The 16,577-nt window shown below is 35.2% G+C and overlaps 1 protein-coding gene across 3 annotated transcripts in view; it reads left to right on the top strand.

The window, feature by feature from the left end:
• Positions 1-16,577, top strand: part of LOC138694406 (uncharacterized) — a 160,122-nt gene that overhangs the window by 83,353 nt on the left and 60,192 nt on the right. For 2 of the 3 annotated variants that reach the window (XM_069818098.1, XM_069818100.1), the window contains exon 1: positions 4,806-4,925. The exons of the other annotated variant lie outside the window; for it this stretch is intronic. In XM_069818098.1, the coding sequence (XP_069674199.1) occupies positions 4,908-4,925 (18 nt within the window). In that variant the 5' untranslated portion in view covers positions 4,806-4,907. Of the gene's footprint in view, positions 1-4,805; positions 4,926-16,577 lie in introns of those variants that run through there. 3 annotated transcript variants of the gene reach the window in all.

Here is a 16,577-nt window from a genome sequence, read left to right on the forward strand (position 1 = left end):
CTAAACGAATTAACATTGTTGTTAGTTACTGGGAATTTCTTATTATGAAATCCATATTTTTTAAACTTTAAATTTATATTAATATTTATTTCCGCTTTACTAATTCCCAGAGGAGACTCAGCGAGTCAAAGAATATACATGTCAAAAAACTTCTATCTACTAACTGACAATAAATAAAGAATACATATCATGCAAAAGAAAACAAAAAAATTGTAATAAAAGTACAAACAACCGTGTAAAATGAATGTTTATGCTTTAATTTTTTAGGAATGAGATAGAAAGCGAAAATCAAATGCCATATAAAGGACACATATTAAGACTTTAAAAAGAGTGAAATAACAAATCAAAGTTATTCATTTTACAGTAGAGAATTACAATAATTTAGCGCAATGTAAATATACAAATGCGTATGGATACACGCGTAAGCTAATTTTAAATACTATTTTCTTAATCTTACTCCTGGTTTTTTGTTACTTCACCAGAAGGAAAGTAAATATCGCCACTAAGTTCCTTTCTGGTAATTGAATTTGCAGCCAGGCATACAATACCTTGGAATTTTATTCAGGCTTAATGTATTTAAAAATAAAACAAGTGACATTGATGAGTGCAGTGAAATTTGTCTCTCGAATTAGCTATAAGATATCGCAATTTGTACCACCCAGCTTATCTTTTAGCGTTAAAATTTTCTTTTGTTGGTAAAAAAACTTTGAGACATGAAACTGTAACATACCCTAAGATTCACATTTCAGTTTCCCCCTCCCCCAAAATTTAATAATCTGAAAAACGTGATCTATCATGTTTAAGAGGACGTAAACTCTGTTTTCTATAGGATAAGATGTAGGCCTACAATGGGAGAAAGGCATTCTCAAATTTGAGGGAAAACCCGTTTTTTTAATGGTTGAAATTCTCAGTATGTATATGTAATCATAACAACAGAATTAACTTGTGTTTATGAGGGAGTGAAGTAGAGAGGGAGATTGACTTTTAGATGGGAAATTATTATCATGACAGATTTATAACAATACGATGCCAATATATATAACACATTTTGTTACTAACAATACGGTGCCAATAAATATTGCTTCGCTTATGTATAGTCCAGGCTAAGTTCCCTATTTTTTAACTCTCTTCAAAATATCTTTCTTTAAAAAGTACATACATTTTTCTTCTTTCAATTTCGACCTAAAGAATTCTTCAATAATACAATGTATACAAAAGCGTTCTAGCAAGCCGTTCACAGCAATTTGTTTGGAAAAAAAAAAACGTACAATTCTTTTGCAGGGCAGACATCACAAATCAGTATTGTTTATAAATATGATTGTGTTATAAAGACATTTCCACTTTGAGTTGTATTTTGGGATATAAGGGTCAAGTTTAAATTGCCGCAACGTCCAATAAGAATTCTGCAAAACCAAGAAAAAGAGAACTTTTATGATAGATGTGTTTACTTATACTCTTTCCAAAATACCGTTCTTTGAGAGTACACATTTTTTTCTTTCATTTTCGACCAAAGGTTTCCTTCGATAATAAAATCTATACAATAGCGTACCAGTAAACCCTTCACAGCGACTTCATTTGGTAAAAAAAAAGACACAATTCTTTTCCAAGACATCTCTCAAATATGTTACAAACAGATTGCCTCTTTGAGTTGTGTTTTGGGTCATGTTTAAAACTCTGTTTTACTTGGAGATGCTTCAGAAATTCATGTATTGGAAAGGGAAGAGCATGTCTAATCTGTAACTTCTGGTGAAGTAACAAAAAAACAGAAATAAGATTAAGAAAATAGTATTTAAAATTAGCTTACGCGTGTATCCATACGCATTTGTAAATTTACATTGCGCTAAATTATTGTAATTCTGTACTGTAAAATGAATAACTTTGATTTGTTATTTCACTCTTTTTAAAGTCTTAATCTGTGTGTTCTTTACATGACATTTGATTTTCGCTTTCTCTCTCATTCCTAAAAAATTAAAGCATAACCATTCATTTTACACGGTTGTTTGTACTTTTATTACAATTTTTTTGTTTTCTTTTGCATGATATTTATTCTTTATTTATTGTCAGTTAGTAGATAAAAGTCTTTTGACATGTATATTCTTTGACTCGCTGAGTCTCCTCTGGGAATTAGTAAAGCGGAAATAAATATTAATATAAATTTAAAGTTTAAAAATATGGATTTTATAATAAGAAATTCCCAGTAACTAACAACAATGTTAATTCGTTTAAGGTGGGAAATTATTGGTCACGAATAGACCTAACATGTCAGACGGCGCCAAACTTGCTACACTTACTGCTCCGTGTCGCCGCTTCCATTTAACTCAATGCAGTCTATAATTCCAGCTACATTTGTCGCAGAAAGTTGCTACAAATGTCGCTACGTGTGGCATGTCATGTGGCCACACGTAGCGACATTTAACGCAGAAACTAGCAGTAATTGTAGCGCCCGTGTGGCCACCCATTTTGCGACAATTACGGCAGCTTCATTTGTAGCAGAAAACCTGCGACAAATGTAGCTCGTGTGGCCATACCCTTAGGACTGACAGTGCTGCGCTGAGGGCCAGTCTGCAGGACTCTGGTATCACCACAAACTCTGCAGAAGGTCAAACTATCACGACCCATCACCGGAATACTTGTGTAAACTGTGTGACAAACCAAGTGCAAGATACCACTTCAGTGAGTGTTTAAAGAGAAAATCGCTGCTGGAATACAGCAGAGCCCAAAACTAATGCACATTTGTGCGCACTTCTCCTTATTATTTTTCGGTGGTGCACTAGTAGCCTATTTAGCTAACCAGTTGGTAAACGTTGAATTCACGAATGGATGGGGTAGGCTTCACGTAACTTACATTTTAACTAGTTTTCAATAGTAAAATTAATATGGAAGGAAAAATGCCCGACATTTGCTGTAACTTGTCCATAATCTTAATTCAGCTGGAATGAATACTGTCATAGAGTATTGTATTCTGATAAAATATTATGAGAGGCACGGCCTCCCCAGAAAATCCGCCAAATCTCATTGCGAAGAGTACTAAGAGCTATTGTATTCCAGTACAGTAGAAATGAGGACAATAAGAATATATTTAATAGAACGTGGCGACATTGTTGCCCGTCGCAAGGAATTTTTAAGAAAAAATTAGACAAATGAGCGGATTAGGAAGACCTGTAATATTTTTAGATGAAATTATTTTTAATGTAGTTCTGTATTTTGCTTTCATATATTTCTTTATTTGAATTTGTTTTGTCAACGTAGTTCTGAAACTTCCTATATAGTAGCCCGCCTACGAAATGCAGGTGGTCAGACCGTTTTAAAATTCAGCTGGAAGATTTCCTTTGTACAAAAGAAAACGGAGTACAATAGTCGTAGTTGTGTTTTGTAATATTGTATACGAACAAAAAAAATTGTCAATATATTGATAGCGCTAATGATGGGAATATTCGAATAAAAAAAAAACGAATTATTCGATTCTTGCAAGTTCTCTAGATATATCTCGAATTGGGAACAAGTATTCGAATACTTTGCTCAGATGGTAGATGCTGGGAGAAGTGAAGAATGAGAACAGAAAGAAACAGTGTAAAAATTCTCGAGAACACAAATTGCTCATGAATCGAATATATTCGGCTAACTTGTAGTTTCTTGCAATAAAGACTTGCTCCAGATCGTCTATCTCTGTCTCACCTCTTTCTTTCTCTCTTCTAATTACGGAAAGCAGAAATACAATATCTTTATCAGAAGTTGCAGATGGCTACAGCTCGTGATAACAACAACAATAATAATAATAATAATAATAATAATAATAATAATAATAATAATAATAAACTTCCGTGCTTGCACAATACATTGCTATCGCAGGTCACTGCTATCGTTATCGCTGTCATGGTGGATGTTGGGTAAGAGGAACGAGAAGCGAGAACTTCCCGGTGAGTAATCAAATCGTTATTCGAATGACGAAAGTATTCGAGAACTTTTATTCGAATAAATTGTTCGATTCTTAATATTATTCGATTCGGCCCATCACTAGGTAGCACATTCATTCATTCATTCATTCATTCATTCATTCATTCATTCATTCATTCATTCATTCATTCATTCATTTAATGTTCTGGCCAAGGGCAGGTCTTTCACTGCAAACCCAGCTTCCTCCAATATTTTCTATTTTCTGCTTTCCTCTTCGTATCCTCATATGATCCATATATCTTAATGTCGTCTATGATCTGATATCTTCTTCTATCCCGAACTCTTCTCCCGTTTACCATTCCTTACAGTGCATCCTTCAGTAGGCAGTTTCTTCTCAGCCAGTAACCCAACCAATTCCTTTTCCTCTTCCTGATCAGTTTCAGCATCATTCTTTCTTCACCCACTCTTTCCATCACAGCTTCATTTCTTATTATTTCATTCCACTTCATACTTTCCATTTTTCTCCGTATCCACATTTCAAATACTTCTATTCGCTTCTCATCACTTAGTCGTAATGTCCATGTTGCTGCCCCATACAATGGTACATTCCATACAAAGCACTTCACTAGTCTCTTCCTTAGTTCTTTTTCTATAGATCCTCAGAAAATGCTCCTTTTTCTATTAAAAGCTTCCTTTCCCATTGCTGTCCTCCTTTTGACATAAGAGAGGGTATTGCGAATGAATTTACGCTGCAACTACATCGTTAAAATGGGTTTACGGCGAGTGTAAACTATCTTACTTTAGGATTATGAATGATCTTTACACACCTGAAATTGCACGACCTCACAGTATATGTTATATCTTGCTTTACTCTTTCACAATGATAGCAAATAAGCAATCGTTCTCTGTCAGAAATAATATGAAGCAATTAGAGGAGGGGATACTGTTGGGCATTTCACTCTCTGGCATGATGTAAGACTCAGTAGTACGTAAGTGGCTCTGCAGACATAGACATGGACTGGATGGTACAGGTGAGTAAGTGTCTTTAAAATAATTTCATTTCGTTAAGCCTCAATATTTCAAATCTTCATGTTCATATCAATCCAGTAACAAGAAGATACATGAGAAATTACACTTTATGTAGGCCTAATAAGGAAGATATTTTTCAAAAGAAAAATAATTATATTACTGCAAGTTTATCATTCACGATTTCAAACATTCTTCTTCTTATTATCACTATTATTGTTGTTCTCGCAAATCATGGAAGCTTTCCTATTGTGAGTGAGTGCAGTTATACTGAATTCTACTTTCAATGTGAAACGTTTATATTATGTGTTTGGCATTAGATAAATTTTGTGACACTTTCTGTTATTACGGTGACATCATTTATTACAGTAGATCTTGGATGACTGAAATTCTGATGTATTTAAAATAAAGTAATTTCAAATTAAAAAAGTTGTGATAAAACATGAAGAGGAAAGAAATTAATGTGACATCGTAATGAATTCATTTTTTAACGTAAACGTAAATTCTGAACGAAATATTCAACTTAAATTAAGTTTAATAAAAAGCTATTATTCGTACACAAATGGGGGTGATTAATGAAATGCGGGCAGTGCCTCATGATATGAATAATTTAATTTCTAAAGTACTTCACTGTGGCAATGGTTTCCAAATTAATTAAACTCTCTATAATGATAATTTATTATCCATTACAATTTCAAACAAGTCATTGACTTCATATTGATATGTGAATCGTTTCGACTATCTATTGCATTGGCATCTCGAGTCAGGTCTCATGGAATGAGGAAGTGATTATGAAGTACTTAACGAGAAAATTCGGTTTTGTTAAATTTAAATGCGGAAAGTATATAGATAGAGATGAAAAGAAATATCACAGTTTTATTTCAAATTCCAAACATTCTTACAATACCAACCATGCACACAACAATCACGAACTGCACAAACCTTTCTACTCCTCTTGGTCAATCCTTATGTCCGTCCGCTTGTTTCTGTGTCTACTTTTACCTACCTACCTTGCCTGTCTGTCTATCTATCTTGATCTTATCTGTTCTGTCTAATCTAATCTTCCTATCTGATCCGTCTAATCTACCTGTCTGCTTGCTATTGTGACAGGGCAATATCGGTGATTTGATAAACCACAAACTGTTGATGTAAACTATTATTAAATAGAAGCAGTTAAAACGTCATTCACTCACCAAAATTAGAGAGTTTCTGCCCTTTTGTTGCAAAAGTATTTGGCACTTGTTTAAGAAATGACGCATTACTCGTTATGCAGTTCCCTTTGAGAAACGGAGAAGATATTCTTCCCGGAAAATATTTTTCAGTTTTTTTCGAGGATGTATGGATTATTTTGATACATTTTATATTTAAAAATTCCCTGAGATAAGTCACTGGGCGGTTATGTAGGAGGATCGACGGGATAGTCGACCTGGTTGGCGAGTTGGTATAGCGCTGGCCTTCTGTGGCCAAGGTTATGGGTTCGATCCCGGGACAGGTAGATGATATTTAAGTGTTCTTAAATGCGACAGGCTCATGTCAGTAGATTTATTGGCATGTAAAAGAACTCCTGCGGGACAAAATTCCGGCACATCCCGCGACGCTGATATAACCTCTGCAGTTGCGAGCGTCGTTAAATAAAACATAACATTTAACATTCGACGGGATAACAAGTGACAGAACATTCATATAGATAAATTACATCCTTGAAAAACTGTATGAAGTTCATCCATAGAGTAGTTGACTGTATGTGATGTCGAATTCTGTTGGAAAAAGATAAGGGTACTTCGCCTCCTCGTTGGAAACAAGAAGACAGACAATTCTGAATCTCATTTCTTAATTTGAGTGATTAATGAATGACGTTTCAGATCATTATAATTAATATATTTTACATTAATAGTCGAATCAATTATAATGTAAAACATTACGCTGATTCGATTCCGATTTGGACTGATTACCTGGCTGGGTTTTTCCGAAGTTTTCCCCATCCGTAAGGCAAATGTCAGGTAATCTATGGCGAATCCTCGGCTCATCTCGCCATAAATCTCGCTATCAACATATCAACAATCCCATCAACGCTACATAACCTCGTAGTTTATACAGCTTCGTTAAATAACCAATTAAACCTACTGCTACTACTACTACTACTACTACTACTACTACTACTACTACTACTACTACTACTACTACTACTACTACTACTACTACTACCCGTCCGTTATAAATTGACCGGTGTTGATTCCACGAACTAGCAGAGTACGTCATACCCCTCCACGAATGCTTTGATCCCAGCAATGTCCCGTGCTCCGTAATCGCCTACGATGTCTTGTATACGACGCGACAGTGGCGACATCAACATCAGCGGTCATGTAACATTGTAGCGTATACGTTAATCGTTACCTCGTGAAACCAAATGTTTGTGTGCGCCGTAGCATATAGTAATAATCTTATGGTGGAAGTGAGCTCGCTAGCTACAAGTAGAAGCGTAGCGAGGTAGGAAAACTTCTCAGTTCACTTTCTTCTTCCCTGACGCACAGGAAGGTTTTACGAAATCACGAATGGTCTGTAGTACTTTTATTATTCTTCTTACAGCCATATGCAAATTACATTGTACAGTTGCCTTGAAATTAAATACAGTCGTTTGATAGGTCGATCTATTAAAATATTGCCTCATTATTTCAGTTAAATACCACATGTCATTCAGTAGATAATTGCATTGCGTTCATTTTGCCAATATATCCAAGAAAATATTAATGCATGAGGCAACATTAAATAAGTGTTTGGTATTATATAGACACAACGTTTTAATGTCATGCAGGTCGTTAAACTCGGAGACAAGGCAGTTCTGTTGTCTGGAAAGTGATGTAACGTGCAGAGCTTCGAACACACAAGGAAACTTTTAAACCGACATACATAATATTACATATAATTGAATAGTCTACATTACTGGTACGCCTCCTTTAAATGCAACACTATGCACGTACATATCCCTCCTTCATCTCTGATAGTGGTAGGATGTCGCAATGTGCAGAGAAAGAAATGTTGCGGAAAAATGGGGTCATACATTAAACAAGCAAAGGCGAAACACTACAGCATGGTAAGCGGCGGACAACTGCACGCACGTCGAGATGGGGTGTATGACAAAGGCAAGTGTTACTTTTACAATAATTGTGCTCTCACAGGAATAATTCAGTGCTATTATGTAATACTTCAGTGCTCATACTTCAGTACTAGCCACCGGCGTGGCTCAGTCGGTTAAGACGCTTGCCTGTCTGTCTAAAGTTGCTCTCAGGTACGGGGTCGATTCCCGCTTGGGCAGATTACCTGGTTGTGTTTTTTCCAATGTTTTACCCTACCGTAAGGTGAATTCCAGGTAATCTAAGGCGAATCCTCGGCCTCATCTCGCCAAATACCATCTCATTATCACCAATCTCATCGACGCTAAATTACCTCGTAATTGATACAGCGTCGTTAAATAACCAACTATAAAAATAAAAAAAAACTACTTGAGTACTTGGTGCTTCACTCCGATACTCCGTGGTCCTTACTTCAGTAACAGGTATTATGGTTAACAATTAACATAGATTTTCTAAAGTTCTAAGAGGTGTATTCTGTATCATATATCTTTCTTGGTACCAATACCTAAAGAGAATTTGTCAGTTGTATCTGTTTGTTAATTGACCATAAGTTTCAAATGTTCTATGAGGATGAACCATACACAGAAATACTAAATAATCCATAGAAATCTCCTGATTAGTTGTGAATTGCAGTGTCATAGAGTGTCTTTTTAACTTTAGAAGGACGTTGCCAAGTCAGTGACGTAACACATTTCTTCTCTTCTGGCTTTATTTTTTATTAGATCTCTTTGTTTATAATTATATTAGACCTATTTAAGATTGTTTCATTTTCTGAATATACAGTACAGTGTGTGTGTATATGTATGTGTGTGTGTTCAGAGCTACAGTGGATCAAGTCCATAAGACGTAGTTTTGAGATAATAGGACTTAAAGTTAACTTGCTCTAGTGGATTATCTAATTTGACTAGCAATATTTTTATTGCTCCATTCTCAAATTCTAGATTTATAAAATATAAACAATTGTGATGTTAACTGATGCAACGCTTTGGTGACTTGATCCACTATGGCTCAGAACATCGTGAACAAATATTCTGAGCCAAAAGTGACTGGTGTCACCTACTAGCGAATGCTTGGACTTAAGACTGCATCCATTACCGCTCGGAGAAGATCCAACTTCAGATAATTATAAAATGAATTAAACTCAATTTATGAAAATTTGTGACTTGATCCACTTTAGCTCTGAACGCCTCACACACACACGCACGCACGCACGCACGCACACACACACCGGTACATACAAAATGTCCCGAACCGCCATCCACTTCTTGAAGTTATATCTCGTAGTTGTGCATGACGCGCCCGTAATATTGGTTACATGTTACTGGAGTTTCAGGGGTGGTACAAATTATATTCAGTTACGAGTTTTCGCTCTTTTAAGTGTACTCTCTTCCTACAGAGTTGCGCACGACATCGGATGAGTCTACTTACGAATTATAGGGGAAAGGGTTAGCCCATTGATGTCAAGGAAAGCTCATTTTTCTGACCTTGACGTCGTGCGCGGGCATCAAGCTCTTGGTATAGAAGAAGGAATAAGCAGCCTGTTGGATTAAGAAAACAGTGGTGCACAAACTTCAAACGGAACGTAAAATTTTATGTCGTTATTTTTATATGGCTTCTTTCTGTTTGATGTTATCTATATTGTCTGTAAAACAAAAGTACTAACACCAGTTTCTTAATATTGCACTTGTGTTTTAAACGTTAATAACATACTGTAATAAAGAGTTAAGAAGGAATATTCATATTAATTCCATAGCAGTACAACTATACTATACTAAGTGGATGAAACACGTCATTCATAAAGAAAGTGATATCCCCCCCCCCCAAAGAGATTGATTATGATATAATAAGTTGGAATTGATATTGATGATATATTCAGCCTTATAAAAGTAATCAATGAACTAATCAAAACAATTTTATAGTAAAGCAAAGTTACCTAGGTACTGTATATGTTTTAAGTGTAACTAATATTCCATAACAAAACTCTTATCGCATCATGCTTTTAAGGTGATATTTGTGAGCAACTTTCTATCATCAGAATATTAAATTATTTTCTCGAAATCTGCTGAAGCTATATAGCTGACATTTTTACAGCACATGGGCATATATCTTTTGCTTTTGATGTAAACGTAGTTGCTTTGTTAATTCATTTCCTTACAAACATTTTCCAAGCGAATATTTTCAAAATTTGTAATATATTATCTTCAGTAATACGTATTTACGGTATATTAGATTTACGAAAACATTGTTTTAGTACCTATAAGGCTACTAAATAAATAGGGCTATATCTGAAAATTTCACTTTTCTATAAAAAAAATTGAGAAAATATTCTTTTTGAATAAGAAAACGAACTTGTGAAAAATGTGCATTAAAATGAAAACTTAGCCTACATTCTTATAATGCTCTTATACTTCTCAGACAAATCTAAAAATTAACACGGATACAGTTTTAATAAGTTCTCTTCACTTTATCCATTGAATCAGTGCTGGCCATCGCTATACATAGCTCGACGAAGCTGTCTCTTTCCTTTCCACTGTAAAGCGTTCGGGCTCTTTTGAGCTCCAAAGCGTGCCCTTGCACCTATGGGCATCAGTTGACATGACTGGGTTAGCCTTTGCCTTGAACTCGGTAGACACACGCCCGACCTTCCCTTCTACTCCTACCTCCTCAACAGAACCGTTGTTCCTCTGGTGCGCATCGCGGGTGTCTTGACGAAATGCATGGGCTATAGTGGCGTGTGTTTCTCAAAATAAGTTGTGATGATACTGAATGCGACTAATGAAAATATGTTAAATTTCGTCGAATTTAATGAATGTGGTGTATACTGCAGGCAGTGCGAATAGTTTATTAGTGTAGGGATATTTCATGGAATTACTAATGTCACATCCCCATCGTTCATATTTTATGCTAATTCTATCTCGTAAGAATGAATAATTTTCAAAAGTTACACCGGCCTCGGTTTTCCGCTTATTTCCAGTGCGTCGCTATGAGACTGTTGAAGGGCCAATGTAATCGGGTCTGATTGTGGAGGTATCTGTGGTGGTGTAATTTGGAGTTCTAGTAAACTGGGTACGTATCGCGTGTTCTCTTTGCGTAGTTTAGTATGATTTTTCTTGATTGCCGCCTTAATAAAATGCAACATGTTATAGATGTGGCTACACCATGTAATTCGCTATAAAAGAAGGTAGGTTTTACTGTAGACCTTAAACTGGAATTGCATTAATGTTTTAATAAGACAAAAATCCTATTTTATTGCCTTAATACTGTACTACTGCTGATATATGATGTTCCTAAATGAATATGCATTTTTCGTTGGACCTTCCAGTCTCTCGCTGTGCTTTCACTTTACATTCAGGTTAACGGGCCTCAGTGTTGTCGTTTTTATCCCTAGAGTTCGGTTGATCTTCTCTCGAAGCGTATGCAGTAGTAAAGACGCCGCATGTATTCTGGTGTACCCTCCTTAGGATATGTGGTGTCATATTATGCAAGCAGCGATGATTCGTCTGCGGAGGACTGCAATGTTTTATGGTATATTCTGGAAATGTATTCTTCTGGACTAATAACAGTGTTTCTCGAAACGTCTAGAAATAACAAAATTACGTAGATATGAAGTATATATTACATGTTTAAAACGTTGTAGATGGAAGGGGAATTCGAACTAGAGACCTCTCCGTTAGAAACCCGCCGCCCTAATCACTCGTATACAAATAACAGCTGCGGATATGTAGGCCCAAATCGCTACCTAACAGATGATTTTGAGATTTCTGGTTCGTAACGGATGAGACGGATTATTTATTTAGTATTATACAAGGTCTGGGCGTAAATAACTCGATTGAGTCAGTGCAGACCGCTCCTTAACTCTCCACTCCACTTCCCCGGCTGAGACAGTAATGTTTTGGTTCGGTACGAGCAGAAAGAAGAGTCAGATGGGTTGTATAAGGCGGGCATCATAGCTTTCACGAACTTTCGGTGTGTTGTAATTGTAAAACTCTTCTGTATACTCGTATATTTCAACTAGACTGTGACTATAATAAGACTTTCTAGTGCTATTAAGATTTTTTGACATGTTTCATATTCTAGCTGTGAAGCGATGTACGAATACCATGGAATATAAAATAAATAAAAATACAGTACACCAAATACACTTGCCTCGTATGTGGTGACAGTGTTAACAATAATATAAAATCAGTTTTAAATGAAAGAACTGCACGGAACCAAGTAGTTAAAAAATACTTAATGTAACGATAAAACAGCAGAGGTCTTATACTAGCGTCTTCGCCCATCCCTTATGCTGTCATTTGGGTTGCCTATTCGAACAAAGTGGACGGCGATTGGGGGACACACTGTATAATTTATATCGTCGTTGTTCCTGCAATAACTCCTAGTAACATATTTATCTATTTTCAGATTTTTGCTCTATTAAATAACTTAAATAGTGATACAGCAAATAATAAAATCTCCTATATGTAATTATATTTATTTATTTCGAAAATATAAGAACTCACTATCTCCTATGCACTACTACCATAGAAGAATAAATGTGTTTTCTCTTTCTACTGAAAATGTAATATTTTGCACATAGGCATTATTGCAGGAACAACGACGATATCAATGGATACGCAACTGAACTGCAGTGTAGGAGGCATCAAGGCGTCATTAGAGAATTAATAAGTCAATATTGTTTTTAGTTGGTTAGTTAACGACGCTGTATCAACTACGAAGTCACCTAGTGTCGGTGAAATTGATGGTAACGAAAGAAGTATTCTGGCTAGCTAAGATCGAGGATTAGCTATGAATTACCAGACATTTGCGTTGCAGTTGTAAGAATTTTATAAATAACACAACGAATCACTCATCTGATTGGGATTTGAACTTACGGCAGAGCGCAGTCTTGAATCAGGAGACCAAGTCCTTGCCTTTGAGCTACGACGATGGCAGATATTTTTTTGCACAGATACCTGTTAAAAGTATGAAAATATCGATGGTGAATGTACTGTATTATACGAAGTATAAAACAACAGCATATAAACGATAGGAGCGATTCGCATAGTCCCTCGTCACGACTTCTTAATAGCTCACCTACGGGTACATTGCTTTTCTATTCAACTTTATCCAGTATATTGTATTAGTGAAGTTGAAAGCATCATCGACTATTACACATTCAAAGCCTTGGGTATAAAGCAGAAATTAAATTTTTTTTATGAAATAAGACTAAAAATGACAAATTTCTGAGCATGAAATTAATACAGAGTGAGTCATAGTTTACTCCTGGATTTCGTGATGTCACTGCACAGAAATGATTGAGAATAGTAAATAGTAAATAGCAATGTAAAGAGAAACGATCAGAATTTTGTAACATACCCCACAAATACTCAATATCATCATTTTAGGAATTAAAGTATGTACGTAAAGATTAATTTTTGATCCTACAGAATATATCTGTTAGGCCTAGTTTTCATTAGTAGAGTTAGCAGTAGAGTAACTTGGGCAAATACTAACTATCCTTTTAACTCTACCAATGTAAACGTAATTTGTGGAGTAGAGTACTTGATCATGATAAAGTGGAGTAAGATTGCACAATGGGATAGTAACTCTTAGCACTCGCCTTTCCTCACCACTGATTTTTACTCTACTCTACCTGCACTATACTAATGAAAACAGGTTTGGCATAGTCGAGTGTACTGGTTATGAAGATACCATCATTTGTTTGGCGCGTTGTTCTTAGTTTCGTTTCGTTATGGCGCTTAAGGGGGAGCTGAACTGAATTTTGGTAATTTATGAACTATAAAAATACATTAATTGTTTTTTTTTGCATACTAGTTCTGCGCATTACTTGGTATATACATGCAAATTTTCAAAGCTGTAGTGTAAGTAATATCAGCGTTATTAATTATTCATATTAATTTTATGTTTATATTTTGATATCTATATAATTCCTATCTTGTGCTATAATTTCACAAATTGTTTAATATTTTTTTCTCAAGGTAGCTTATAGCATGGTAAAACATAATTGGCATTTAGTTTGCTCAAGCTCTAATTATGTTTTGAATTAAAAATTATTGAATTTAATCATTTCAAAATTAAAAAAAAAACATGCATATTAGGGAATTAAACATTTTTAGACCCAATCACACATTACAATAAACAATATTGAATGATAATTATCAAATATTTGAATACACTGAAACAGCAGAAAAAAATTTCAGTCCAATGTGGGAGTAGATAGATTTTGAAAAAGTGAATGTATAGGAAACATTTAAATAGAAAATAGATACCAAAGTTTAAATGCATTCTACATACATCCTGAAACTCTATAAGTTGGACAAATATACCTATGTACTATCTGAAACGGACTCTATGTCTCAATGTGTAAACAAGCATTAGAAAATTAAGGAAAACCACAGTAATTTTGAAATAAAGAGAGGAGAAGCCTTGCAGAGGGATTAGGCATAGCCCATCGTGGCATTTAAATACGTGGCACACGACATTAAAATGACGGTAGAAACCCTGTTAGAAGCGGAATATACAAAATTTAGAATTCAATGTAAAAATCGCATTGAGATGGTCAGGGTTCCTTAAAAGCCATTTGTAAGTAACTTGTAATCGCATATTTAGGCCTTATATACCTACGTATTTCTCATTGTCAGTTTAGTCCCATCTTAAGAAGTTGTGTCTGAGTTGGAGACAATTTTTAAGTGATCATATCAAGCAGTATCTCATAGTTTTCTGGCGTCATCCTCAAATACAGTTTATACCCTTGTACGTTCTCTTCAGTAAGATCCCCCAGAAGAAGGGCAGATGCTCCAAGACTGTGCACTCTTTTGATTCAGTCTCTAACCCATATTTTCTTTGTTCTATTCTCTTCTTCCTCTATAGCTGAAGTCGCTTCCCTAAGCAAAATTTCAGCAACAATTTTCATTCAAAGACATCCTCACAGCAAAATGACGACTGCTGATGTTTATTTTTGTGATTTAAATTTTGCGCTGTACAACTCTACTATTCCATATTATTTTCCTTTTGCGTGTCAACGGATATTCTAGAGTAGAATATTCAGTAGAATAGAGTAGTTCGGCTAAGAGTATTCTAGTTTACTCTGCTGCTAACTCGACTAATTAAAACTAGACCTTATGGTAACAATGATTACACTACTCAACAAATTTGAACTTTTTTTTTCCATAACATTGATGAAATAGGCAACTAAGTTGCATGCGCTGAGCACGAAAACGACAGTGAAAAGTTCGTAACACGTCACGTTTTTGTGTTATAGATACTTACTGGATACATTGAAAAATCAGGATTTTTGACCTATTGAAAATTATTTTGTTCTCATTTTTTGTGTGAAAATTTCAAAAGGCAGCTTAAATAAGATAAAACTGATAGATCAATAACTGATCAGCTATTAAGACTTATAAAAACCACTCTTCGTGCAATAAAATAGAGAAAGATAAAAAATACCTTCATTTTTTCTCTTATGACTACTGAAATCTTCCCTTTTTAAAAACTGGCAATAATTGCCCATCATCGCTGAATCCCATATTCCTTGATACCGTTGCTCCACTGTAGCAATGTCTTGGTGAAATCGCTCTCCCTGCTCATCACTTACAGTCTCCAAGTTCTCAGGAAAGAAGTCCTAATGTGAATGTAAGAAGTGAATGTTCAGTTTCATACTGCAGGACATTTTTTTTTTTTTTTTTGTAGTTTGTTACTAACGTCTCTATTAATTGGCGATAATTTTCTGCCCTGTGATTCCCTAAACACTCTTTTATGCAAAAGATTTCCATGCTGGTAATTCCTTGGGGTTAAATTTTTTCTAAAAAATGCTGTCCTTAAAAAGTTTTCTAATTTGTGGACCGACAAATATACCTTCTTTTAATTTAGCATGACTAATTTCAGGGAACAGAGTCTTTAAGTGTTGAAAGGCTTCTCCACTCTTATTTACAGCTTTTACAAAATGTTTCATTAGCCCTAGTTTTATATGCAGTGGAGGAAGAAGTACTTTTTCACGTTGCACTAGCGGAGGATATTTAATATTATGCTCACCAGGAATATACCCTTATCTGATATGCCAGTTCTTCACCACATAATGTTGTGCTGTTGCTCGACTGTCCCACAAACATAAAAAGCAACATAACTTAGTAAGCCCTCCTTGTAATTCAAGTAACAAATCTATTAGTTTCAAATCTCCACAAATTGCCAAGCAATGTTCATTACAATTTACTGCATTCAATATTAGTGACATGTTTTCATAAGTTTCTTTCATAGTGACTGAATGAGCCACTGATGGAAGGTTTTGTATTGCCATTGTGCAATAAAACTGCTTTTAACCTTAGTTTTGATGAATCGATGAACAGTCTCCATTCTTCTGAATTATATTGAATATCTAATTCATCCATAAAACTGTTCACATTTTTGCAGGCACAAACAGAATTTTCCATTACAAAATAACTAGTCAGTTTATCATTTCGTTTTCTGAACACGGAAATCTTGATATCTTTTGCTAATAAGTCCCATTCTTGTAATCTAGAACCT

The sequence above is a fragment of the Periplaneta americana genome, chromosome 2, assembly GCF_040183065.1.
Source record: "Periplaneta americana isolate PAMFEO1 chromosome 2, P.americana_PAMFEO1_priV1, whole genome shotgun sequence".
Lineage (NCBI taxonomy): Eukaryota > Metazoa > Arthropoda > Insecta > Blattodea > Blattidae > Periplaneta > Periplaneta americana.